Source organism: Papio anubis, chromosome 2 (assembly GCF_008728515.1).
Source record: "Papio anubis isolate 15944 chromosome 2, Panubis1.0, whole genome shotgun sequence".
In the NCBI taxonomy this organism is placed as follows: Eukaryota; Metazoa; Chordata; class Mammalia; order Primates; family Cercopithecidae; genus Papio; species Papio anubis.
The window spans coordinates 157,631,830-157,658,384 of record NC_044977.1 but is presented as its reverse complement, the minus strand read 5'-3'; the positions used below and the strand labels follow the sequence as shown (position 1 = coordinate 157,658,384).

At 48.2% G+C, this 26,555-nt stretch overlaps 1 protein-coding gene across 1 annotated transcript in view; it reads right to left on the bottom strand.

The window, feature by feature from the left end:
• SLCO2A1 (solute carrier organic anion transporter family member 2A1) overlaps nt 1–26,555 on the bottom strand; it is an 88,986-nt gene that overhangs the window by 29,382 nt on the left and 33,049 nt on the right. The window contains exons 2-3 of the mRNA XM_003895093.5: nt 17,640–17,777; nt 11,835–11,997 (exon numbers count right to left, since the gene is read on the bottom strand). Coding sequence (XP_003895142.1) covers nt 11,835–11,997; nt 17,640–17,777 — 301 coding nt within the window. The remainder of the gene's footprint in view (nt 1–11,834; nt 11,998–17,639; nt 17,778–26,555) is intronic.

Sequence of the window (26,555 nt, the reverse complement as noted above, 5' to 3'; positions counted from 1 at the left end):
AATTGGCCCCAATTACATCCAAGTCTACTGAGTTCCTCTTGGCCTATTCTACATTCCAAACTGATTCAAGATCTTGCAAAGAACTTTCTTCTTTATGCCAGCTCTGAATAGGGCCCAAACCCATCCCATATCCCAGATCAAGTTCTGACACATGTAAAAAGGGAACAGCAGTTAAATGCAACCCCCGAGGTCAGTGCTGTCAGAGAAGCAGTGACCCACTAACAGAACTGGCTTTATGGGGGGACAGGTGTTTATGTCAGAGACAGACATAGTATGGGCTTCCTAGACAATCAAGCCTGAGACACCCTTGGCAGCGGGTGGCCCTGGCTGGCACATTCTGGTCAGAATAGAGTCTTCTAGAATTTATTTTTATTTTATTGTATTGTATTTTTAAGAGGGAGTCTCGCTCTGTCGCCCAGACTGGAATGCAGTGGCGTGATCTTGGCTCACTGAAACGTCTGCCTCCCGGGTTCAAGCGATTCTCCTGCCTCAGCCTCCCAAGTAGCTGAGATTACAGGCACATGCTACCACACCCACAAATTTTTGTATTTTTAGTAGAGACGGTGTTTCACCATGTTGGTGAGGCTGGTCTCAAACTCCTGACCTCAGGTGATCCACCTTCCTCGGCCTCCCAAAGTGCTGGGATTAGAGGCATGAGCCACCACACCCGGCCAAGTCTTCTAGAATTTAGAACATTAAGCTCTTCCCTTATAAAAATAAGAGGACACAAATTTAAAAAAATAAATAAAATAGGAGGACAGGGATAGGAGTTCAAGGGGCAGGAAGAAGGGAAAGAAAAGACCTTGTATGAGGATCATCCCCATGGGCAGCCTCTGATCTAGTGACATTGATGGACAGTCCCTGGCAGACAGAACGCAGGACTTGGCTCTCTTTGCATCACTCCACCCCTCTCCTCCCTAGAGCAAAAGCTCCAACCTTTTTCAGGAACTCGGGTGCACATTAGGGAAGAAGCAGCAACCTCTCACTGCTTCACAAGCACTCTAGCAAAGGCTGGAACACAGCTACTCCATTTAACTTATAGCAGCATAGCAGGTTAGAGGTTGCAAACTCTGACCTTTCCACCATGTCGAATCCTGTGGTAAGGTCAGGAACTTGCCTGTCTTTTCCAGCCACCGCAGCCTCCAGAGACTGCCTGCCCAAACACAGCCACCTGCCCCTATCTTGGAGGGGTCTGGAGGAGGGAGGGGAGTCTTTTTCTTAGCCAGGTATCGGTCTGTTTCTCATCTTCCCCCAGGCAACCTTCTGGAAGGCTCAAGTTCATCAGAGCACATTTTTTCCTGTAGGACACCAGAGGCCCGGCTTTGCCAGTCTAGTTTTCACAGGGCTGTGAAACGTTAACTAGAAACAGGCCGGACCTCTCCCCTCCTTCAGCTCCCCCAGCCCCACCCCACCAGCACGTGAGTCAACCCTCTGACTCACTCCACCATTTAAATATGCAGAATTTCAGTTCTAAATTCTGGACCCTCAGCAGTTTTAGAAACGTAGGAGTCTCTGTCAGGAAGGTCTACTTCCCTCGAAAGGGACCTCCAGAGATGGGGCAGATCTGGGGCAGGCCAAGGTCTAGCCATTCCCCTGTTCGAGGCCACATGTTTCAGCACTCCGTCCCACCCCTCGGAATGGCCAGGCTGAGGCCAGCCTTCCAGCTGTCAAGGGAATAGTAAGAGGCTTTGCACCAAGGTCTAGAGCGGGGGTAGGGAGAGGACCCTAGAAGGACCAAGCAACACGAGAAGGCCATGGCAAATGGGGCTTTCCTTTGACTAGTCATTCTCATCATTCTAGTAAAGCAAACAGAAGCGACTTCTGCCAGCAAAGAGGAGGGCTCCTTCAAGCCACGGCTCTTAAGAGCCACCCATCCACTCCCTGCTCAGAAGGAGACATGGCTGTCATCTGGGAGTGTGTGGGTGAATAGGGTCAAATGGGGAAGAGGTTAGCAAGTCCCAAACTTCAGAAGCAATCCGCAAGAGAACAACAGAGAAAGGCAGGCGTGTTTCCAGAGAGTTATCTGGAAGCATGGCCAAGGTGCCAAGCCCTTAAGCTATCAGCACAACTCCTGGAACCTCATTCAGAATGTTCCACTCCGAAGGACTTATTTCCTCATCTCCTAAATTCAGCTACTCTACAGTTCCTCCCGAAACTCTGGCAACACCTACCAGCAGGCTTGGAACAGGCTGTCCCAAACTTACTCATGATCTGAGATCTCAAAGTCGATTGTAAATTGGGTTGTTTGCAAATCAGAAATGATTGGGTTTCCAGTGTAGTTCACAAAGCCTAATTAATCCATAATGCTCCAGTAATAACATATGTTCTCTTCCAGCTAAACTAAGCCTCCATTTATAAAATAATTCCTATGGGCAAATGCACTCAGTTTCATCTTGGAAAACTAGGAGAACATAGTCTTCTGCCCCAGTGGAAAAAAAAGAGTTGACATTGACAGTCTGGGGCACATTGTGGGGCAATGGAAGAAATTCGCACCTTGAAGCCAGACAGAGCAGGTTCCAATCTTGGCTCTACTACTTGATAGTCAGAGGCCTGTCAGAATGAACCTCAGTGTCCTCATCTTCAAAACAGATAGAATACCTATCTTACAATATTCTTATGAGAATTAAAAATAATGAGTTTATTATAACCTGGGACATAGTGATAATGCGATGAGATCGATTTTTATCCAAAGAGATGAGTAACTGTGAGAAACTCAAATAGATAAGAGAAATGGGAGAAACTTGGAGACAGGCAATGTTGCCCAGGCCTTTAAGAACTTGGAAACTGGGTCCAGAAACTAGATACCAGTAAGATCAATGCTGGTCACCAGCAATGGATGGATTATAATAAGGTAGTTACAGGGCAAGTGAGTGTGCTTGGAGAGGTTCACATCTGTGGAGAAAAAGGAGCTCAGGGTAGTGGAAGGAGGAACTGCTCTGCTCCTCTCTCAAGACTGGGTTTCCAAGACTAGTTCTGAGACTGAGGCTGGATGTCCCTTCCCATACTGCCACCTTGGCACTAGAGGGGGCCCTAGGGAAAATGCCTACTTGTATAGAGGAGGTTGTGCCATGAATGAGCTGGGCACAAGGTGGTAGGCTCACTGTGCATGCCCAACAAGGCAGGGCGCTATATTGCTGGCCAGGGGCTTTCTCTTCCACTGCCCACATCCCCACACCCTGGCCCAGTGCACGGTCTGGCACCAGCACCTGGCTCAGCTCATCATCAGAGCTGGTTCTTTAGTGGATGAAGGGAAGGAAGACATACCTGAGGGAGCAGGATGCAGCTCAGAGCCATTTAATTTTAACATTCAAAGAAATGTGAGCTTAATTAGTACTCCCCCACCCCCACGGGTGTGAGGCAGAATTTATTGTTCACAGATTTATTCAGTAAGCTGATGAGAAGCTCTTTGAAGGGAAAAAAACAAAAACCAAAACGTTAGCGGAGCCAACATGAGCTCATCAAAAGCCAGTCTTGCCAAACCAACCTCATTTCCTTTGTTAATGGGGCTCCTGACCCAACAGGAAGCCATAACATGGTGTTACTTGACTGGAAGAAGACTTTTGACAAAGCCTGTCATGATATCCTGCTAGACAAGACAGGGACACGTGGCTGGGGAGTCCTCAGGGAAAACTGGCTCAAAGCATGCCTGGCTCGGGTGCCCATGTGCCAGCGTCACCCAGAAAGAAGCTGCTCTAAGTGCATGCCACTCAACACTCGTCACGGACTTTGGAGAAAGAAGGAAACTGCTTACAAATGTGTGAATGACGTGGATGACACGAAGCTGGGAGGATTAGACAGTCCAAAGGCTGATAACTCAAAATTAGACCCACGGCTATAAGGAGGGACTCCAACCAAGGAGAATGATTCCTATGGGGAGAAAATATGAAACTGGACCATAGCTGCAAGGAATTCAGCTAGTCAGCAGTTGGAAGGGTGATACCTGGCTTGGCACAATGTATGGGGACAAGTCCCTGGTGTTTTGACCACAAGTTCACAATTCCAGCCTGAGAGGAGGACCCTCAGATTCAGATGTGAGCCTCCCTCTGTCTTCTTCCCAGGGAGACCACCCTGACAGCACCACACTGGGCCCAGGCAGCTTGGGCACCCAGAAGGCTGGAAGCCTTATTTTGTGGGGAAGAGTGAAGGTCAGCAGCTCAGGACGCAAAGGCTCTGGGCTATGCGATGGCTGTTTCCACCACTGTGAACTGATGGGCTGGTTCTGCATGGTTCCAGAAGACTGACCTGGGCCTGATGGAGTAGAGTATAGGAAGACAGAATTCAGGGAAATCTAGGAAAATGAGTGACATGGGAGAGAGGGAGGGGCCATGACTGTCCACATCCAGGCAGCCTTGCAGTCCCCATCCTTGGGCTTCAGCTCCAGAGGCCTGAGGGCAGTAGTGGGCCTAGCAGAGGGAACTGTCTGGTCCAGAGATTGGCAAACCACAACCTGTGGGCTGCGTTTAGTTCCCAGCCTGTGTCTATCAATAAGTTTTATGTGGACACAGCCATGCCCACTGCTTATCTATTGTGAAGGGGAACTTTCGTGCTGTTACAGCAAAGTTGAATAATTTCAGCACAGACCTCATGGTTCACAAGTCTGACATATTCACTACCTGGCCTTTTACAGAAAATGTCTGTTGACCCCTGGTCTAGTCCCATGGTGTTCAAACGCATCAACCACCAAATCTTTCTGCAACCAATGCTTCTGGAGAAGCACAATGAATGAGACAGACAAAAGCAGGTGTCACCAAGACAAAACGACGAGAGGGGAGTAAGGAGTCCCCTGCTCACACCTCTCCACACTCCAGCCCCAGGCCAAGAAGAGGCCAGGAAGGGGCTCTCCAGAACATTCCAGAACACCAGACAGCCCCCTTAGGGTCCTGGTTTGTGCGTCAGTCCTCTGTCACGCTAACTTCTCTTTGCTGTTTTCCTCTTTTAGATTTCTGAGCCTCACATCCTCTCTGACTGTGTCCAGTCCAAGCTCTCAATCCTGAGAAGTCCTTTTGTTCCTGAAAGAAAGAAACTCTCCTTGTTGTTTCCAACCTCCTGGTGGGTAGTACGCTGCCCAGTCGGGCCCAGTGGTCCCCATTTCAAGGCTTCAGGGCCACAGGAGGTGCCTGTGCACACAGTCAGCGTCCCAGCTCTACAGCTCTACTAAGTGTGGCAGGAAGAGCAGAAAGGTCCTCCCTGTCTCCTTTGGGGATGCTTGGGGAGCTCAAGGCATCTTGCAGGGAGGATCAATGGTTTCTTTGAACCACATTTCCCCGTTTCTGTGGGGCTTTCCCTCATTCTCAGCATTGTTCCCAGGATGCCCAAAGCCACTGGAACAGTAGCCAGCTTTCCTTTTTACCCTGGATACTAACTCCCAAGGAGGTCATCCTCCTGCTGTAGGTGGGCCCAAGACATGGTCGAGGTCATCCTCCTGCTGTAGGTGGGCCCAAGACACGGTCTGCCGGCCTTCCCAGAGAAGCGACTCTCGGTGGAGCAGGCTGCAGCTTGCCTCCGGGACCCTTCCCCCAAGCAGACCTGTCACTCAGCTTTGTTCCTGAGCAAGGGAAATGACCAGGCATGCCTGAGGGGCCACACTCAGGTCTCCACCAGGCCTGTGCTAGAGACGCAGAACAAAGGGTCCAGTTTCCAGGCGAGCCAAGGGGAGTTGTGCCTTGCCCATAAAAACAGATGACAGAAAAGCCTGACAGAGTCAGCTACTTTTATGTCACGGCTCAGGCTCAGGCCTTCAGAGAGGCTGCCGCGCCATCACCATGGAGCGCAGAGCTCTCCCGCCAGTTTCCAGCCTCGCTCTTTCCCGGGCCTTCTCCACACAGTCTAGTGTTTTCTATCATTTCTCCATGTTTATTTCTATTCTTTCCTACACCACGTATTTAAAAAATGTTCCACATCAAATCGCATTAAGTTTTGTTCTGCTCATCCATTCAGGGCTCTATTTCTCTCAGTCGAATTAATAACACCCATGTGTTTTGTGATTTTCTCTGTTGTTTATTTTATCTTTCTTTTTGAGTTAAATAGATCCACTGGCCAGGTTGTGCAACTCCCACTAGGATGGTCCACCCTGCCCTCCACCAACATATACACCCTTTCTCCTCCTTCCTCGCACATCTGCCCATCCCCACCCTCCAACCACCTACCACCCCACTTGCTTCCCCCTCACAGGCACCCACCCCACCTCCATACCCCCCACACACATGAACACATGCTTCCCCCTCACAGGCACCCAACCCTACCTCCATACCCCCCACACACATGAACACACGCTTCACCCTCACAGGCACCCACCCCACCTCCATACTCCCCACACACCCCCAACATCTCCACATACGCCTACGTCCCCTCTGCCCCCTGCATACCTCCTCACACATGCACACACGTTTCCCCATCACAGGCACCCCACCCTCACATACACACCTATACACAATCACCCACAAACACACTCAGGCTGCCCAAATCACACCTTCCCCTTCACATATCCTCCAGCCCCACCTCCATACCCTCCCACACACGTGAACACATACTTCCCCATCACAGGCACCCCATGCCACCTGCATACTCCCACACATGCACACACGTTTCCCCATCACAGGCACCCCACCCCACCTCCACACATTTCCCCGATACCACCTCTTGGGATGTGCAAGCCCAGGTTGGGGAAGGCAAGTTCATGAATAAAGGACTGGAAAGTGACTCTTCTTTTTCTTTTTCTTGCCTGCTCCAAAAATACAGTCATCCCCCGCCCCTCCTAACCTCCAGGAAGCTTCCTGCCTGCGGCATCCATTGTCTGCATGTGGGCAGACTTCCCTCTGGACTTGGCTGAAGGATCGTTCACAGGTTACACCTAGTCCTACCAGACACTGGTTTCCGAAGCCCCTTCTCTTATCTCCTGGGAGGACTGGTCTCACGCTGGCCTGTTTCCCATAGAGGAAAACCTCTCTGCGCCTTCCAGACATGGTCTTAGAGGCTTTGGCTGGATAGCTCGTCTTTTCTCTAAAGGCGCCAGGGCACATTTCCGGACCCCACTGACATTTAGAAAATCTAAATATCCAAAAATGTCTTCATGGCCTTTAAAAGAATTAGCAATTAGTTGTTAAAGGTCTCTGTGATTCCCAAAATGTTTAGCCTTTCTTTAACTTTTTTTTCCTAAAACACATTGCTACTCTTCATTTCCCATGTTCATTTCTGGAGCAGCTTTACTCCAAGAGGAAGGAATCAGTAATCAACACAAGTAATAGGTCTGAGTAACAGATTTCAAATGCCACAACGAGGGCAGGCAATTAGAAATATGCTGAGCAGGCCGGGCGCAGTGGCTCATGCCTATAATCCCAGCACTTTGGGAGGCCGAGGCGGGTGGATCACAAGGTCAGGAGTTGGAGATCAACCTGGCCAACACAGTGAAATCCTGTCTCTACTAAAATATAAAAAATTAGCTGGACCTGGTGGTGCACACCTGCAGTCCCAGCTACTTGGGAGGCTGAGGCAGGGGAATCGCTTGAGCTTGGAGGCAGAGATTGCAGTGAGCCGAGATCATACCACTTCACTCCAGCCTGGTGACAGAGCCTTGATTGCTGTCCAGGCTGGAGTGGAGTAGCATGATCATAACTCATTACAGCCTCAAACTTCTGGGCTCAAGTGATCCTCCCACTCCAGCCTCCCAAGTAGCTGGGACTACAGGCATGTGCCATCATGCCTAGCTAACTTTTTCTTTTTCTTTTGGTAGAGATGGGGTCTCACTGTGTTGCCCAGTCTGGTCTCGAACTCTTGGTCTCAAGCAATCTTCCTGACTCAGCCTCTAGAAGTGATGGGATTACAGCATACCTGGCTTATTTCATTTTAATTTTACTCTCAGAACACACTGAAAGTCAAGGTATTCTTGCTCCCATTTTATAGGTAAGGAAACTAAAGTTCAGAAAGGTGAGGGAGCTTGCCTAAGAAGACTTGGCAGGTAAGTGACTGAGCTAGGATTCAAATGTTGAAGTCCATATGGAGGTGGGGTGGGGGACATGTCCACCCATCACACCAGGCGGCACCAACACGAGGATCTGGGAAGAGAGCACAACAGCAACGTAAGCTTCCACCAACAGAAATCCTAAGGACTCACATGTGAGGATGCAGCAGGGACTGTGCAAAGGGAGGCGCCCTGCTCCGGAACAGAGCAAAGGACCTATGATGTAGACCAGAAAGGAGCTGCCTTCAGATGCCCCCAGGCCACCCAGCCCATAAGGATCACACTCTTCACAGGAAGTAAGGTGCTTTCTCCTTTGGGATCCAGAGAGTCTACTAGTTTATACAACATCACATATGTATTGTCCCTACCACCGTAGGGACAAGAGCCACCACTCAGTGATTACTGCATGTGACAGCCAACGGGCTAAATTGTGAACATGCATCTTCTCAGCCCCTGCAGCCCTACGAGGGCTATAAAATAGACACTCAGGGATGAACTGAAACTCAGAGCAGGGAGAAAGTGGCTCGAGCCCACTTGGGAGTCCCAAAGCCCAGATTCAGACTGAGGACTGCCTGGTTCCAGTAGACCATTCAGATTCACACCCCCACTCAGAGTGGTACATTTAATGAAATGCATTTGTTCCTGATGACCTTGCATGATTCAAAACTAAAATTCCCCTAAGAATACATTTGAAGTAGGAGTCACATTTTAAGCTATTCCCATGAAGTAAGACTTTATAAATATTTTTATTTGCACACATTAGCATAGCACACTCACGTGGTGCGCTGGTACCCAGTGTGCAGTCCCAGCTAGATCGCATGGATGAGGTTCCTGGGCCAAAGTCCTCCTCATCCCACCCCCTGGCACCAAGAAGATGCCTGAAGGTAGCTCAGCTCTGAGTACTTCCAGCATCTGCTTCTATCCCAGCCAGACTGAGGGAGACTGCTGTGCCCTATTGTTGCAATTAGAATTTGTACCAATGAACAAAAACTACAAAATAGCCCACTCTTCTGGCCTATGGTGCCCCCCTGAAGCTCTGAGAGGCAAGCTGTAGTCTTTTCAGAGCACTTCTGTCCTCTATCAGAAGATTTTGGCTTAGAGCACTGAGGTCAAGGCTGGAACGGCACAGTGTTTCCTTCTGAGCTGAGAGGGTCATGGTGGGTTGAACCCAAACTCACTGATTATTCCTAACAAGGAGCAGAATGAAGCCATCCTAACCAGTCTCCCGTGGCTGCTCAGTGTGAGGCAAATGCCACTGGGATGTGGGCCCAGGCTGCGGGAGCCGACTTGCCAGGCTGAGCATGCCACGATGTGTGGCGCCTGGCAGGAGGCCCTCCCCTCAGCCTGGCCCCAGTGCCCCAGGCTCCCTTGCTGATTTCATTATCCCAGTCTTCACGTGATGAGGAAGGGCAGGGACTGTGGCTCTGGAAAGAAGACAGTGCAGCCAGCCTGGCCACACTGCTCTCCAAGAAGATGGCCAGCAACTCCTGACTCGCTTCAGAGCTGGTCTCAAGCTCTCATTAGACCAAGGGGGAGAAAGTGTATGGCAGGACTCTGGGGCTCAGATCTGTCCTCATCCTCTGCCCACTTGAAGCAGGATTCAGCCCCACGGAGTCCATACATTTATGAGAAATGACCAGTTCACTGGCGATTTATAAAGAGGTGGGGGAAAGAGTCCCATGACTAGAACCCAGGAGACATTTCATCATTAGACACCCCCGTTCTTGCCCTATTCTTTTCCTGTCCCAGGCACTTCGTTCTCTCCATCATTGGCCTCACAATCTTAAGGGATGCCCTCTATTATTCTAAGTGGTTCATCTCTTGAACCTGGTCTACATATCTGATTGAAAAAAATAGCCTGTTTTCTAAGCAAACCAGAATCAATTATTCCCTGAGCACCTCCCTGAGTGGCTCATTTAACTTCAACTCCAATACAGTGGACTAAGGGTGAGCATATATGAACTAGTCCTCTCACCAATGTGCATCACAAAACCACAGCCACTTTCCACAGTCCTTAAAACAAGTGTAAATTCATCCTAAGTCAACACATTAACATAAAATTAGTTCCAAAGCAGTGATTGTCCTGGGTGCTGAGTAAATGTAAATGCCAAACCACTCTGTAGGGCTATTTCCTAACCCTAGTCCACATACAATTTCTACAGGGAAAAAAAGCCCCTGCAAATGGCTCATGGTCAAACATAAGGAGGTAATCCACCATGAAAAAGAGCAAGCAGACATAAAACAATGGGAGAATTAACATTCTTAAAACTTGAGCTAACAGAATGATCTGAAAAAGAGTATAATATAAATATATTTAAAATAATTGAAGATATCAATAACAATACAAAAGAAATCATAAGGAAACACCAATAGACTGTGTCAATAGGGCAGAGAGATTTGAACATCTATTACAAGAACTTTAGGAATTAGCAAAATATGTAGTGCCATTAAAATTTATAATGTCAAAAATGGGTCTGACACCAATGAACAAAGCTGGAGAGAGACTAAGTAAACAGAAAGTTGTACTTCAAGGAAATCACCCAGGATGCAGCATAAAGCCCTGAAAACTATGAAAGACAGGTTAAGAGACAAGGAGGCCAGAAATGAAAACGTGAAGCCATATGTAAAAGGAGTTCTAGAAAAAAGGATGAAGAAAATAGGGGTGTGCAATATCAGGAATGTTTTTGGCTGAAAATTTTTCAAAATTAAAGAAAAACTCTAATTTTCAAAAGAAATAGCATTTCAAACTTTCTAACAGATAAGTGAAAATTAAGCCATACTCAGATACCTTATGGTAGACATACAGAACAACAAAGAAAAGAAAAGAACAAACATTAAATAGAACTAGAGAAAAAACAGGATACCTAAGAAGTTATGACAATTAGACTAATGGAAAAGTCCCAACACCAGAAGAAAGAGCCATGGTACCTTCAAAGTGTTGAGAAGAAATAACTATTGATTTAAAATCTTGTTTGTAGCTAAACTGTAATTCAAGAGCAAGGGTAAAATAGAGGTATTTTTAGACAAAGACTTAGAGATTTTCTTACTCATAGGCCTACTGAAAGTAACACTAAAGGATATCCTTCAAGAAAAAAAAATAATCAGCAGCTTGGGTGAAATGCAAGAAGCAATCAATGGTGAACAAAGAAACCAGTAAACTTGTAAGTACATAAATAACCACTCACTTATTTATAAATAACAGAATAGTAACAATTTATAATAATGACCACTGTGGGGAGGTTAAAGACAGGTAGAACAAAAATATGGGTCAATGATAAGTGGAAAATGAGAGAGGATGGTGGGCAAAAAAGCATCTAGGATCCTTATTTTGCGCTCTTGGAGAATAGAGACATTCATGAACTTTAGTGGTTTTTATATCATACGTCAATGTTAAATATAAGGGTAATAGTGGGCACCCTATGTTCATGGATTGGCAAACTCAACATAGTAAATATGATCAAATGAGATCATTGTACAAGTGCACTGTCACCTAAGGACAGAAGAATGTACAAATGTCACAAAGTGCTACAATTAAAAGTAGACAAAATCCACAGACTTCATAATGATTAATGCTTTGACCCTCCTCCTGCCAAGCCCCATTGCAGAAACTGCTCACAGTGTCCCCGGGGAGGTAGAGCTTGGGTCACTCCCGGCATAAAGCACAGGGAATCACAGCAGGAGGTGAGCCATGCACTGCACACTTTCCTACACAAACCAGAGTTCAGCTGCTCCATAGCTCTACATACTTCAGTATATTCTGAGCTTCATATGTCCTCTTCCTGGAGTGGTATCCACTGCCCTAGGAGTATCCCCACTAATTTTGTGAGATGTTCACCCATTCCTTACTCCCTTGAGGCAGGGGTTGGAGGCCACTCACCAGTGCTGGCCAAGGTGTACTGGTAGGGCTCCGAGAGGAAGTGTGGGAGGGTGAGGATGAAGGCACCTGCAGCCAGGAAGAGACCCCCGATGCCAATCAGACGTGGACGGTGCACCCGGCTGCCAAAGTAGCTGACAAAGATGATGAGGATGGCATTGCTGATCTGAGAAGAGAGCAGAAAGGCTGAGTGACACAAGAGGCCCTGTCCTCACCCACCCACAGAGAAGACCTGACCATATCTTATCCAGGAAAACTGGAGAGGGAGGGGGCTGCCCAGTGTCAGCTGGGGCCCAGGCAGAGTTACAATGTCAGCTTTTCCCAGAGAGCTTCACAAGCGGGCAAGCATAAGCAATTTTGGTTTTCCCTCTGTTATCAGAAACCCTTCTGGGTCTCCATCTTCTAGACCAGACCAAAAGAAGTATCTGAAGATTATGAAAAGCTCAAAACCTAAACTTTAACCATCTTAGAATCAAACCTTTTTGGGAAAAAGCCAAAGAAACCTCCAATCCTGCCTGGCTCCTAGGAATAAAACATGTCCCCTAATTAAACTTGAGAGTTTGTACCTAAAGTTTAGTGCAAAATCCCAAGTTTAATTAGGTACAGATTAAAGGACCCAAGGACCCTGGCTTGGTGGCCAGAATAACAAGCGAGCAACATGCTTATCTCATTTAATCATGAAACAATTCTCATTTTACCTGACAAAACTGGGACTCAGAATATTAAGTAACATGCCCATGACCATGAGGTTAGGGAGTGGCTTGAACCAGTCTTGCCTGACTCTAAAACACCAAGGCTTAACTAGAGTTGTCTGTCACCTCTTGGAGAACAGGGTTTCTGCCCAAGCAGCTCTGCTACTATCCTGCCCCTTCCCCTGCCTTGGTTTGTTTTCAATTCTGTGAAATGAAGGATAAGAACTAGAGCACCCCAAGGCCCTTCCAGCTGGAAATATGGGTAACTCCATGCTTCTGGTGCTCCCTGGAAGATGTGCTCTCTGAGCCCCACCCAGAACCAGGAAAGGGAACTGAAGGCTCCAGCATGGGGAGTAAGGTCTTCAATGGTAAGGGGATGTTGCCAGGCCTTCTGACCACGTCTCCACCAAAGATGGTCCTCTCCTCAGAGCACAGTTCACCTGGACTGGAGGAGCTCTGTAAATCTGCAGCCATAGCCCTGTCTTGTTACACCCCAGTTTCCTCCTGGCTGGAGAAACAAGTGCTGCTGTGTCAGGAAACAGAGGCTAGAGCCTCAGAACACGGCTGTCACTAAGGTCGCCAGTGGCCTCATTGGCAAATGTACTAGTCAATGCTCAGTTCCATTTGACTCAGTTGACCATTTCTTTTTTCCTGAAACACTTCCTTCAGAGTTCCCATGACCCCATCCTCTCCTGCTTCCCTTCTCCTGTCTGCTCCTTCTCGGTCTTCTTGGCTTATTCCTCTTTATCTGCCTGGACTCTCAACATTGGGCCCAGAGCTCTGCCCCTAAGTGTGTCCAGTTCCATGTCTATTTATGCTCTGTGTGTGCTTCTAAGTCCCATATCTCAGTTCATCTAAACTCTCACTCCTCTTCCTCCCTCTAAAACTCCAGTCCCCTGTCCTCGTCCTCCTTGTCTCAGTAAATGGCACCTCCATCCTCCCAGTGGCTCACACAAAACACTCGAACATCATCTTGACTTCTCTCACACTCATATGTAATCCATCAGCAAATCCCCTTGGCAGGACCTTCCATAGCCACCTGGAAACCAGTGACTCCTCAACCTCCAATCCTGTCTGAATTACTATGGCAGCCTCCTAATGGGACCCTGCCTCCATCCATGTCCTGCTACTGTTCATTCTCCACCCAGCAGCCAGAGGGGTCCTGCTGAAGTATCGGACCATGTTCCCTCAGCTCAAACCCTCCAGTGTTAAAAGGCAAAGGCTGTCCCAGAGCCTCCTGAGCCCTACACAGCCTGTCCCCAGTCACCTCTCAGGTCTGCGCTCTTCTGCTCCTCTCCCTCCCTCCATCCAGCCACACTGCCCCCAGCTGTTCTTTGGCCACACCAAAGAACAAAGGCATTCCCCCAGCCCCCTTTGGTTATTGCTGCTCCTTCTGACTTTAGGTCCTTAGGACTCAGTTCTTATCAACCAGATTCAGGCCTCTGGTCAGATTGAATCATCTCATGAAGGACCTTCTTTGACCTCTTCATTTAAAATACACCCACATCCCCACCACTGTGGCACCGTGTACCTTTTCCCATCCGTGACTTTCTCTGTCTTCATTGCACTCATCATAACCTGATCAACAGTATGTTTTATTTCCATAAATATTATATTTATCCTTAGAATGATATATGAGCAGAGATTTTTGTCTGTTCATTCCTGTTTCCCCAGCACCTAACAGTGCCTAACACATACTTGGTGCTCGTTAAATATTGTTGAAGAAATGAATGAATGAGTAAATGGTAGACATTTTCGGGAGGAGGACATAGTTGCCCGGGAGACCCGTCCGGCATGGCCAAGAGTGAGATGGTTTATGATCTACAGAGAAAGGGGGTGTGAAGGTGTGTGAGGGGCAGCCCCTGCCAAAGGTGGATCTAGGACATCCTGAAGCCCACACCTGGAAAGAGAGTTTGATTCTTCTGCTTCCTAGATTTTGTTTATTTCCTTCTTATTTCCCTATTGCTTTTCATAAAATGATTGTAAATGCCAGATCATATCAGCTATGCTGACTGTGGCTGACTTTGGAAGGCTTGGGTGAGGGTGGGTGGAGGACCCCAAAGGGGCTCTCAGGGAGGAGGGACAGAGGAGAAGCTCTTCCGCACTCTCTAGGGGCCTGCACTTGTTTCTCTGTGGGAAGCTGAACCTCCACAGGTGTTATGGCTAATGCCGGCTTAAGACCTTGTTCTCAAACTTTTCTTCAGCCACAGAGTCCCTTTGAAAAAACTGTTTTTCCCTAATATAAAACAACCCCCCCAAATGCAGCTGTTCTGGCTGAGAAGAGGGCCTCAAGGCCTCAGTCTCCTCAGCCCTGGAGCAGCCCCTGAAATACTACCATGGACTTGCTGTGAGACTCTTTGAAAGCTATTACAACGCCCATTGTGACATGCCCCTGCCCTTCAACGTCTCAAACCAAAGGGGAGTAGGGGCCACTGGTGGGCGGCATGAAGGGTAGGGAGCCTCTAGGGCTCAGCCCTGGCCTTTCGTAGTGGGCAAGAGAAGCTGCTGCTTCAAGCCAAGTTGCTCCATGTCTTCTCTTGTTAACTAAGTTCCTCCTCCTGCTGCTAGCCTTCTACGCCCAGCCCGTCAAAGGCTTCACATCAACTCCTGGGCCCACAGAAGGCTCTCTGAGACTGGGAGCTGCAGACTGCAGATTCATGCTTCCTGGAGGTTCGCTGCACACTCCATGACCCAGATAGCCTCACCCTCCCCTTGCACCAGGCGGGGCTCTCTTCTCACATCCCCCCAGGCTTCACGCATATACTGTACACAGGCAGACACATACAGAGTTGCACACAAATACTCAAACATACACAGACACAGATACACACACACACACAGAGGGTTATAAGGTCAGAGGAATGAACTATCTGATGATATTTGCTTCAAATCACGCCCACAGGCATGAGCTGAAGTCAGATTCTTGAAAAGTTCATCTGAGACTCGGAAAGATGTTAATGGGTGAATTATTTTTATTTTTTGATTGAACTCCATCCCTGGGAAAATAGCAAGCTCTTTCATTGCCTAATCAACCTCCTGTCTTAAGCAGATCCTGCTACAAGTCCTAGCTAGCTACTCCCAGCCCATTGAGGAATCCAGTTGTTTCTGGGCCCACATTTTTGTTCCAAGCATAGGGTCAACATTTAACGAAAATTTTAACCATGGGAGATCACAGATTTGGCTACCACCTGGGCTGAGGTGAAAGCGAATATTCGCCTCATATGCCAGCTCTGACTCTGATTAGTAGCAGGACTCAGAATACTGTGTTGAGAAGGATTCTGAGGCTGTGCATGAACTCAGCAGGAAAGGGACATGGGTAATTAGTGATGCCTGCCAGGGCCACGGAACAGCACCGTAGTGACGCAAATGTCAGACATTTGTTTTTCCTGATGTCCATCATGAGTGAGGACAACATGTGCCAGGGGCATTGCCAAAGTCACAGATCAACATTGATGAGGGTCATTCTGTGTGAACGCAGGGCAGGGACACCAGGGTGCTGTCCTGGAGGAGGAGGCAACCACATAGTCAGGCAGACCTAGTCACCAGGCATCACTAAGAAGCTCAGGATAGCAATACAAGCAGACAGACAGAGACACAGGCCCACACACAGACTGGTACACAGACACACACCTGGCACAGAAAGCAGGGAAGGCACACATATGGGCCTGGAAGCTCAGAGGAGGAGGTCTCAGGCCAGCAGGGATGACTTAGACAGGCTGCAGGACTGTGCGTGTATATGTGCATGCATGTCATATGTGTGAGGAAAGAGCCCATGGTGGGGGGGGCCATGAAGTGAGGGACACCAGTGAAGATTCCAGCAACGTGTGTGGAGGTTGAGACTGGCTGGAGCAGTGCTTGTGAGCAAGAGACTGGAGGTGCGGTAGAGAAGACAGGGATTCACAGAGGAGGCCTTAGCATGCAGCCCTCAGACAGCCCTGGGCTCAGACCCTGGCTGCACCACGCACATGACGGGGCTGATCTGGGTGGAATACTCAGGCTTTCTGAAGCAGGGTTCCTTGTCTGAGAAACGTGACTGTGAAGAGCACCTCCCTGCTAGGACTGTAGAAGGGACTGGCACAGGAAAGTGGTCCTGGGGTCACTGCTATGTGAACCATCAAGGAACGGGGAAGGGTGAAAGAGAAAGCCTTGTTCCAGCAGGAGAAGGCTGGGGAGAGGAGATATCTGCCTTCTTTTACAGTTCTGTTTCGGCCAGAAGCTGCCACGGGACAGAGGCGCAGGCTCTAAGTGACGGCAACGACTTGAATTTCACTAAGTCAAGGGAAGACCTCATGACGCTCCAGAGGAGCAACCGGCTCTGGGGAAGGGACCACTGCCTGCCTCCATCCAGGAAGAGTGGCCCTGGGGAGAAGATGGAAGACAGCCCAGGAGCCCTGTCTCTAGGCTGTGGAGACAGGATGAAGGGGTTCTGCTGCCTCCACTCACTCTCTCTCCCCAGCTTCCAGTGGCTTCTGGCAGGCCCTGCCCTCTGACCTCTTACCTCCTCTGGCTTCTCGGCCCACTCTGTCTTCCTCTAACTTTAATATGCAGTCACTGAGGGATGGCGGGAAATGCTAGGAGGCCATAGAGCTCTGATCTCATCTGGGAGTCAAGGCCATTAAGAGCTGTGGCTCTTGTGGCCCTCATAAGAGAGGAGACGCCTGGGCCCAGGGGTGCTGACCCACCTGAATGCCTGGAGCTTATTCTCCCTGGACTACATATGGAGCAGGGGCCCCACAGGCTGGCAGAGTGCACAGAACTCAGTTAGAAGTACAGTTTGAGGGCAGACAGCCCTGCACACCTGGAGCAAGCCACTTGTACTCCTGAGCCTCAGTATCCTTATCTGAACAAAATACCTGCTGGCAAGGCTGCCATGAAGAGGCCCCCAGGTCGGGCGTGGGAGGCTCTCAGCTCAGTACCTGGCACAAGTCAGGCCTCAGGAAATCTGGCTGCTCTTACTGCACCCACTGGATCTTTGCTGTTTCATTTGCTGTTACCCGGCAGAAAGAGACATTGCACCTATGTGCACATCTCAGTCCCCTGTTCCTCTGCTTCTCCTGGATCCTGCGGTCAGAGTGGCACACAAGTGGGGTCTGATGGACCAGAACCTCCTGCTTACCTCATTCAGGCTGGAAATGAGACCCGATGAAGAACTGGAGAGCCCAAAGCGCTTCTCAATGGTGGTAAGGCTGCTCTTGAAGTAGGCGCTGTACAGGAGTTGGCAGAGCTGCAGGAGGCCTTGGCAGAGCACAAACACCTGGGGGAAGAGTGATGGGCACATGAGGTCTCTGGACGACAAGCCCTGGTGCCCTCCCAGCTATCTGTTAGGGGCCCCAGCAGGCTGACCTCTGTTTCCTCGCCTGTTATCTAGGAGCACTCACTTCCCAGGGTCTCCAGGATGAAATGTCACCATTGCAACATTGTGTTGCACCCTGCAGGAAGCATTCCAAAAGTGCTAGCCATTCCTGTTATTACTGCATTCTCATCACTGTTGTGATATGTGGCCCAGTGAAACCACAGGGTGTTGAAGATATGACAGGGTTGGGGACTCATCCCCAAGGGAAGGGCCTAACTGCTCAGCTGAGCATCTTGGATTATTCCCCAACAGTACCACAGTGCTCCCCAGGCTGCACGTCTGCCCTCCTCCTGTGCCCTGTGAGGTCTGAAGGCCACTCCCCACCCAATTCAGACTGCTCTTGGGAGATGAACAAGCCTGAGTCATGTGGATCCATCTCTCTTGACTTGTCTTCCATTCCCGACACCTGTCCTCCAAGGCCCACCTCTAATGCCTCCAGTAAGGCACCATAACACAATCCCCAAAGCACCTGGTTTGAATGAATGTCCCCGTCCACGTCATCATCTCTTATCAGGACTATCTTGGCCTCTCATCAGGAATGTCTGTGACTGATTGTGCTTGCTGCCTGCTCAATGGATGATCAAGGCCCCAAGGAAGGGACCGAGGCCATTTATCTCCGTATCTCACCTGGCCTCATACCTGGTCCCGGGGTACTGAGTAAATGTGAGTTCCATGGTGGATGGGGACAGATAACACATCAGGGAGGGTAGGAGAAGGGTTTCATGATGTCCCCATTTGGCTGCAGGCTGAGCTCTGGGCTCCCCCAGGTTCTCAGCTGTTATGCTAGTCACCTGATGCTTAGTGTGGACCAGGTCTGGATCTGCCTCTCACTCAACAGAGAAAGCTTAGCCAGAAAGGGTCTTGTCTCTGTCTAGAGACAGAGTTTGGAGGGCATTAGTCTTTAGGGAATGGTCAGAGGAGGAGGATCTGGAGAGGCATCAGAGGTCAAATTGCCTCTTTCCTAGCTCTGACCTGGACCAGGGAACAATTTGGGCTTGGGTGTGCTTTTCCCCCTTCTGTGCCCTGGGTTTTCCCAACCGTGAGGTAACTGGGCTAAGTCAATGGTTCATAACTCAGCTTTGATTCAAAATCACATAGATGAGGAGGTGGGAGTGCCTTGGAAATACAGAGGCTAGGCCCAAGCTCAGACCTACTGAATCAAAATCACCAGGAGTGAAGCCACAAATGCGTTATTTGGGAAACTTCTACCAGCAGAGTCTGGGGGGCAACATGGTTTCCAGGCAGTGGGCTAGAGGACTCTTTCTGGCTCTGACCATCTGTGTAAAGAGTAAGATGTGAAAGATTAGAAAAAGAAAAGCAAGGCCGGGCATGGTGGCTCACACCTGTAATCCCAGCAATTTGGGAGGCCGAAGCGGGCAGATTATGAGGTCAGGAGTTGAAGACCAGCCTGACCAACATGGTGAAACCCCGTCACTACTAAAAATACAAAAATTAACCAGGTGTGGTGGCACATGCTTGTAATCCCAGCTACTCAGGAGGCTGAGGCAGGAGAATCTCTTGAACCCTGGAGGTGGATGTTGCAGTGAGCTGAGATTGTGCCACTGCACTCCATCCTGGGCGACACAGCGAGACTCCGTCCCAAAAAAAAAAGAAAAAAAAAAAAAGAAAAACAATCATAGAAATTCCCTAATCCATAGGAATTGCCACTATAAGGTTGAAGGAAAGACAAGAGCCACAATATAGGTTATAAGTTATAGGAAAGCAGCACAAGACAGTGACAGTGATGGGGATGGGATGTGTCAACATCCTGTCATTTTCCATGGAAACAGGGCACCAAAGCTCACTCGAACCCAGATTGTTCCCTGGTCCAGGCCAGACCTAGGAAAGAGACAATTTGACTTCAGATGCCTTGCCAGATCCTCCTCCTCTAACCACTCCCTAAAGAGTAATGCCCCCAAAGCCTGCCTCTAGACCCCTTCTCTGGACACAATCCATTCTGCACCCGTTCATAGGCAATCCCATTTGCCATAGGATGATGGCCTCCAGTCTCAGGTCTTCACCCAGAACTTTCCCCAGAGTTTTACATGCAGGTCCACCCCACTGTCTGCTGGATGTATGGATGTATCCACCTGGACACTTGTAGGTCCCTCAAACCAATCATTTCCCAAATAGGACTCATCATCTTCCCCCATAAACTGCTCCCCTTTTTCCTTCATTCCCCATCACCTTCACTCAGTTTCCCAAGCCAGAAACCAATACTCCTTCTTGATGTCCCTCCTCCTCACCCTCTGGCGTTTGCCCCCTCCCTGAGCCCCGTGGTCTCTTCTTGGTGTCTCCCACGTTGGAGCCCTGCCTCTTCTCCAGGTGTAAGCCTTGACTCAAGCCCTCACCATCCCTCCTCAGATCACCGCAACAGCCTCTCACAGGTCCCCTGCCTACCCCTCTCAAATCTTCCACCACACCACCCCAGAGGGAGCTTTCTCCAGCACAAACTTTAGCAGGTCACGCCTGAATTAGCCTCTCTCACTGGCGCCCCACTTTCTGTAAGGTAAACACCAACACTCTAGGAGTGATAGCCAAGATGCTACAGTCCTGGACCCAGCCTGCCTCCATATTTTCTGCTGAGACTGATCGTATTTTGCCAAGATGGCCATACCAATCTCTGCCATCCACATACACCTCTTACAGTGACACTCCCTTGAGGGGTGGGGTCTGTGTTCTCTCCCTCTGAATATGGGCCAATCTTAGCCTCTTGCTTCTAATGAAGAGAAGTGATGCTATGTGACTTCCGAGGCTGGTCCTAAAAGTGGACAAAGAATCTGGCTGGCTCTTTCTCCCCTGGGACCCTGAGTACCCTGACATTACACTGTAGGGAAGCCCAGTCTTCCTTGCTCATGGTGAGGTCACATGTTAATGTTTCACTGATAACTCCGGTTCAGATTTTGGTCTTCAGCCAGTGTCAACCGCCAGACATGTTACTGTGCCAGCCTTCAGATGATTCCAGCCCCAGCCCTCGATGCCAAGCAAAGCAGAAATGAGCTATCCCCAAAGAGCCCTGTACAGATTGCAGATTTGTCAGATTCGTCAGCAACCTAAATGTGGCCATTGTTTTAAGCACTAAGTTTTGGATCGTTCTGGTATGCAGCACTAGACAGCTGTAGCACCTGCTGCCACCTTGCCCTTCAAACACATCAAGGTCACACTCTCGGAGTTCCCCAGAGGCACTGTGTCAGTGCCTTTGCTCACAATCTTCCCCTTCTTTGACTGAATAACTTCCTCTGCCCTTCAGGAGCAGCGTGGGGCCCAGCATGGGGCTCAGTTGTGTGTCTAGTTCAAGGTGGCTTCTAAAAATCCCAGCACCCTGTGCTAACTCCTGTACAGAAGCATCTGAAGGCTTGGCACATGGCTGGTGGCAAGAGTAGCATCTAGCAGAGGAGTGAGGGCTGTCATAACAACTGTGGGAGAGACGAGGGCTGACTGGGGTAGTGGGCTGTGGAGAGGCACCAAATTAGAGGCTCTCGCAAAGGCTGAGTTGACACGGCTGTCACTGATTCAGCATGAAGAAGAGAAGGGGCTATGTTTCCAGCCTCAGGGCCAGGAAGAGGGCAAAGCCACGCATGCATGGAAACGGGAGCGGGAGGATGGGGGCAGTGTCCAGAAGGAGGAGCGTATAAGCAGATCAAGGGATCAAGGACCATGAGTTCAGTTTTGGAGCACTTGAGTTTCTGATCATGAGGCTTAGAAAAGACCAGTCTCCCCCATCCAAATTAGTAATGAATTAACAGGAGTGACTAATCACCACCAACTTCCCCAGCTGTCTCATGAGAGGAAGATAGGGATGGTGGGAGAGGAAATTTGTCTCAGATCTTTTCCTGAAACACATGCCTCTAAGTACAGAAACTCCCCCACTTTCTCCCCCCAGCTACGGGGTGAAAGACTCCAGCCAGAGCTGGCTCCTTTCCACATCCCCCACCCCCTCACAGAGCCAATCTGGCCACCAGCTGTTGGCCCCTGCAAGCCCTGTCAGGTCTGGGTGCCTCATGGGGTCCCTGGCAGAGGTGTTTGTATATATCTGGGCCCCTCAGTTCCAGTGGATATGGAGAGGGATCAGACTGATGGCTGCAAGGTAGAAAAGGGCAGGGAGAAAAGGCAGGGAAAAGGGAAGTAAGTTGATGGATGATTCTATCAGGGTCACAACCATCTGGCCGCATATACTGAGCTTATGTGATGGGAGCATGACCTTGGCTGCTCAGACTTACCATATACCTCCTACATGGCCAGCATGAGACACAGCAAGGAACACTCGACACCGTGCAGATAAAACAAAAGTTTATCCCTCGAGGAGGACACGGGTTCAAGAGTATATGGGGATGCATTGGTGGGAGTAGGAAAAGGTTTGCTAGTTGGGTTGCAACCTACCCTTCCCCATTATTTAGGCAATACAGTTTTACAGTTTTTGATTATTTGAGTTTTGGAGTCACACAGGTCTAGGTTCAGGTCTTGACTTTGTAAGCCACAGTGTGACCTTTGGCTACCAACTGGGTCTCCTTGAGCAGCAGGTTTTCCTATTAGCAAACGGAAATTATGATAACACCTGAGTTGCGTTGCGAGGCTTGCACCACAGAATGTTGCAGGCCCCTGTCACCTGCCCGGCACACACCCTGCCTGGTGAGTGCTCCACATCCTGGAGGGATATTCAGTAATTTGAGGCTTCCTCCACTCCCTCTTCTTGCCCTCCGAGTAATTTAACTTCCCGGTTGCTTTCAGTTCTCCTATAGTCTGAGAACCCTAGAATAGAATTTCTCACAATGTGTTACACAGAACATCACTTGCTTAAGATGCTCTAGGCCAAAACAACTCCCTGGAGAAAAAAAATTGGAAAACATAACATGCTACAGTCCTCCCTCATGAATATGTGCAATCACATTAGCATATTAAAGGTTCTGAGTTCCATAGTAAAGACCTAGTTAATGTTGTTTAAGCCAACTTTTCCATGCGCCTTTAACTATGTAACTCCCCATCCACACACACACATCACCACTACTTTATAATAGATGCTAACACTCTCCAGAATACATTTTATGGAAAGATAACATGTGCCTTTTAGAAAACACCTTTGGTAGAATTTGAGTCTTGCAATTTCTTCACAAAAGGAAAAGAAAATAAAGATGGATTACATGGGCTGCGTCATCTTCTTTAAAATGGTATATACCATCATTTTCTATCTCCTCACTCCACCTTTTTTCTTTACTCGGCAGGTATTGCTTCCCCAAATTACATCATGCATTTTATTTCTCATTTATTGACATTTTCTCCCACCAGAATAGAGACTTCATGGTGGAAATACAATGTGTGTTTTTTAGAACAAATCCACAGTGCATGAAATGATGCCCAGTTCGTAACTGGAGCTCAATTGTTGTCAAATGAACAATATGTCTGTAAAGCACTCTAAGTGATAAGCCCAAGCTCCAGAATATACATCCACCACAGTAGCCATTCTGGGAGGCTGCAGATTTGTTCCCATGGTCTGTCTTCAATCATTTATACATTGCTCCTTTGGTGCTGCTTTTGATCAGTCTACAAGCCATACAATTTACAAGGCACAAAACAGCATTTGTCAGTTCAGCTGCCCTACTTACTCACTTGGCTAAACCCAAACTAAAATAAGATTTGCAGTCATGTATGAAGGGACTTTCCACTGTGATGGAAACATTCTACATTTTAATTTTGTGGTGGTATTTATACAGGTTTATACATTTGTCAAAACTCAACAAACATTTAAAGTGTGTGCATTTTATTATATGTAAACTAGATACCTCAATCAAGTTGGCTAAAGAAGAAATTCATTTGAAAAAAAATTTGCAACCATGAGGTATTCAAAATAATGTTCTGGGGCTTTGAAGGAAATTCGACAGTTTTTTGTGTTTTTTTGTTTTTGTTTTGGTTTTTTTAATTATGAGCATTGGCAATGTCATTGGAATACCTTTGTTTATTCAAGAGGCCTATTTTGACAGGTTCAAAACCCAGGTAAATATCTAGGTTTGCGTGTGTGTGCTAACCTAAACATCTAGGTTGACAAGGGCTGTGTGTGTGTGTTAAGGTAAACACATCACTTGAGACACATCTTATAGAAGGAAGCTGGCAGAGAAACCCCACGGAGGACGAGCAACATTCTTGCAGGGCAGGGAGGGCAGGAGGCACTCAGGCTTCTAACTGTCACGGCCATACTCAAGACAGCCTCATTCATTCTCCGATCCTAACAAAAATAAAGAGGAAGGAAGCGCAGAAACTGGAGTGGCCATGAAGATCTTTAATAAAGAGAGAACTTTTTACCACCTGTGTCAAAAAGCTAAGAAAGGCTAAAAAGCTACTGAGATGCAAGGTAAAGTTGGGGGTGTGGGGGACTTGGCCCAAGCCATGCTTCAGTGATGTAAGTGAGATGACCATGGCAGATAAGCCACAGGACAAGGAGGGAGGCTCCCATAGCTCAGGAGGAAGGAGAAAGCATCAAAGGACAGTCTAGACATGGCTTTTTTGATCTACATGTTCATGCCTCTCTTTTCCAAACTAAACATCGGAACTATGATCTAACCATTTTTAGGTCACAGTGGCATCTAACCGGGGTTATAGCGACACCCGCAGAAGGTCTGAAGTGTGATCCCCATAGGGTTATTACCTATTTAATGACTGACTGTGCTGTCAACCCACTCCGATGTTTTCCACACAAACCCCAGGGAAGGAAAACTAGAAAATTCAAATGATGTCTCATGCCCATGTAAACCCCCACCCATCTCCATTGTGAATGGACTTCCTCCTCAGCCAGAGTACTCTTAAAATTTAACCTGAAAGACTGGTTCAGGTCTCAACAGGATGTGGGGGTCAGACAGGCCTCATTACACCTCTCTGGCATTAACATTAACACAGACCTGAAGTCTGATAAGAAACATGTAGAATCTATTCTCTCTGAAGCCAGCCGGCTACCTGGAGGCTTCATCTGGCTGACAAAACTCTAGTTTCCACAGCCTCTTATCGCAACCCAGACATTTCCTTTCTATTGTTCCCAGGTCTTTAGATAAACTCAACCAATGTCAATCAGAAAATTTTAAATCTACCTATAAACTGGAAAGCTTCCCCCCCTCCCCACCCACTGCCACCTCGAGTTGTCCCGCCTTTCTGGACCAAACCAATGTATTTCTTAAATGTATTTGATTGAAGTCTCATGTCTTCCTAAAATGTATAAAACCAAGCTGCATCTCAACCACCTTGGGAACATGTTCTCAGGACCTCCTGAGGACTGTGTCACGGGCCGTGGTCACTCATATTTGAAGATATTTGAAGAATAAATCTCTTCAAATATCTTACAGAGTTTGACCCTTTTCATCGATATCCACTAGGATGCGACTTCTCTGAGGTGATTCAATGTACTGAAAGAGTCCAGGAGTCGGAGGAAAACCATTCAGGGCAGGAGACGGGGCTGGACTGAGATACACAGCCGGTGACCTCCCAGTTTGAAACAACTGCTTCTGTCCCTAAATGGCAGCTATCTGCTTTCTCAAACAGGACTCTGACAGGGCAATCTGAATGAAACAATTCTTCCAAGGAAGGAAGAAAGGAGGAAGGAAAAGGGAGAAGAAAAGAACAGCACAGAAAAACCTTATTCTCACCCCCACCAGGTATAAACCAAAAAGAAAATTCTAAGTATTCCCCCTCACCACCCCAACCATCTGAATGGACTTCCTCCTGGTCAGGACACTCTTAACCTGAGAGACTGTTTTAGGCCATGACGGGAAGTGAGAGTATAATGAGGTGACGTGATATGCCTCATTATATCTCTCTCTCCAGCATTGACATTGACACAGTCTTTAAGCCTGGTAAGAAACATTTTACAACCTATTCCCTCTGAAGCCTACTACTTGAAGGCTTCCTCTGCAAATAAGAACTTGGGTCTCCATAATCCTTTATCTTAACTTTACCCAGACTTTCCTTTGTATTGGTCTCAGGTCTTTAGGTAAACTCAACCAATTGTCAATCAGAAAATTTTTGAATCTAACTATAGGCTGGAAGCCCCCACTGCAAGTTGTGCCGCCTTTCTGGACCAAACCAATGTATTTCTTGAATGTATTTGATCGAAGTCTCATGTCTCCCTAAAATGTACAAAACCAAGCTGCACCCCGACCACCTTGGGCACACGTTCTCAGGACTTACTGAGGGCTCTGTCACAGGCCATGGTCACTCATATTTGTAAAGTATTTGAAGCGATGTATTTGGAGCCAGAGTTTGACTCTTTTCATTGACAACAAGATGCAGGGAGGGAGAGTTTGGGGTGCTCAGGGCCATGCTGCAGTTCTCTGAAAGAGGGAGGGGCATCCAGGTGCTGCTGGTTTTAGTCCCTCCCAACCTCTGAAAGTGAATTTGGCCTCAGGGGACATTCTGCTCCTCTGCTGTCTAGGCCGAGCTGACAGCATACCAGACAGGTGGGAACACCTGAGACAGGAGAACAGAGTCTGGAGACAAGGAACTTAAGGCTAGTTTGTGCTAACTTCCTCAAAAAAAAAAAAAAAAAAAAACACCAAGGTCTGGGGGCAGGGAGTCTAATGCCAATTAACACAAACTTCCTAAAGCTAAAGCAAAAGGGAAAACCCCATCTCCCTACTCTGAGTAACAAAGGATCAAAGGCTACTCTCCTTGCGGCGCTCCCACTTCCACCACAACTCAGAT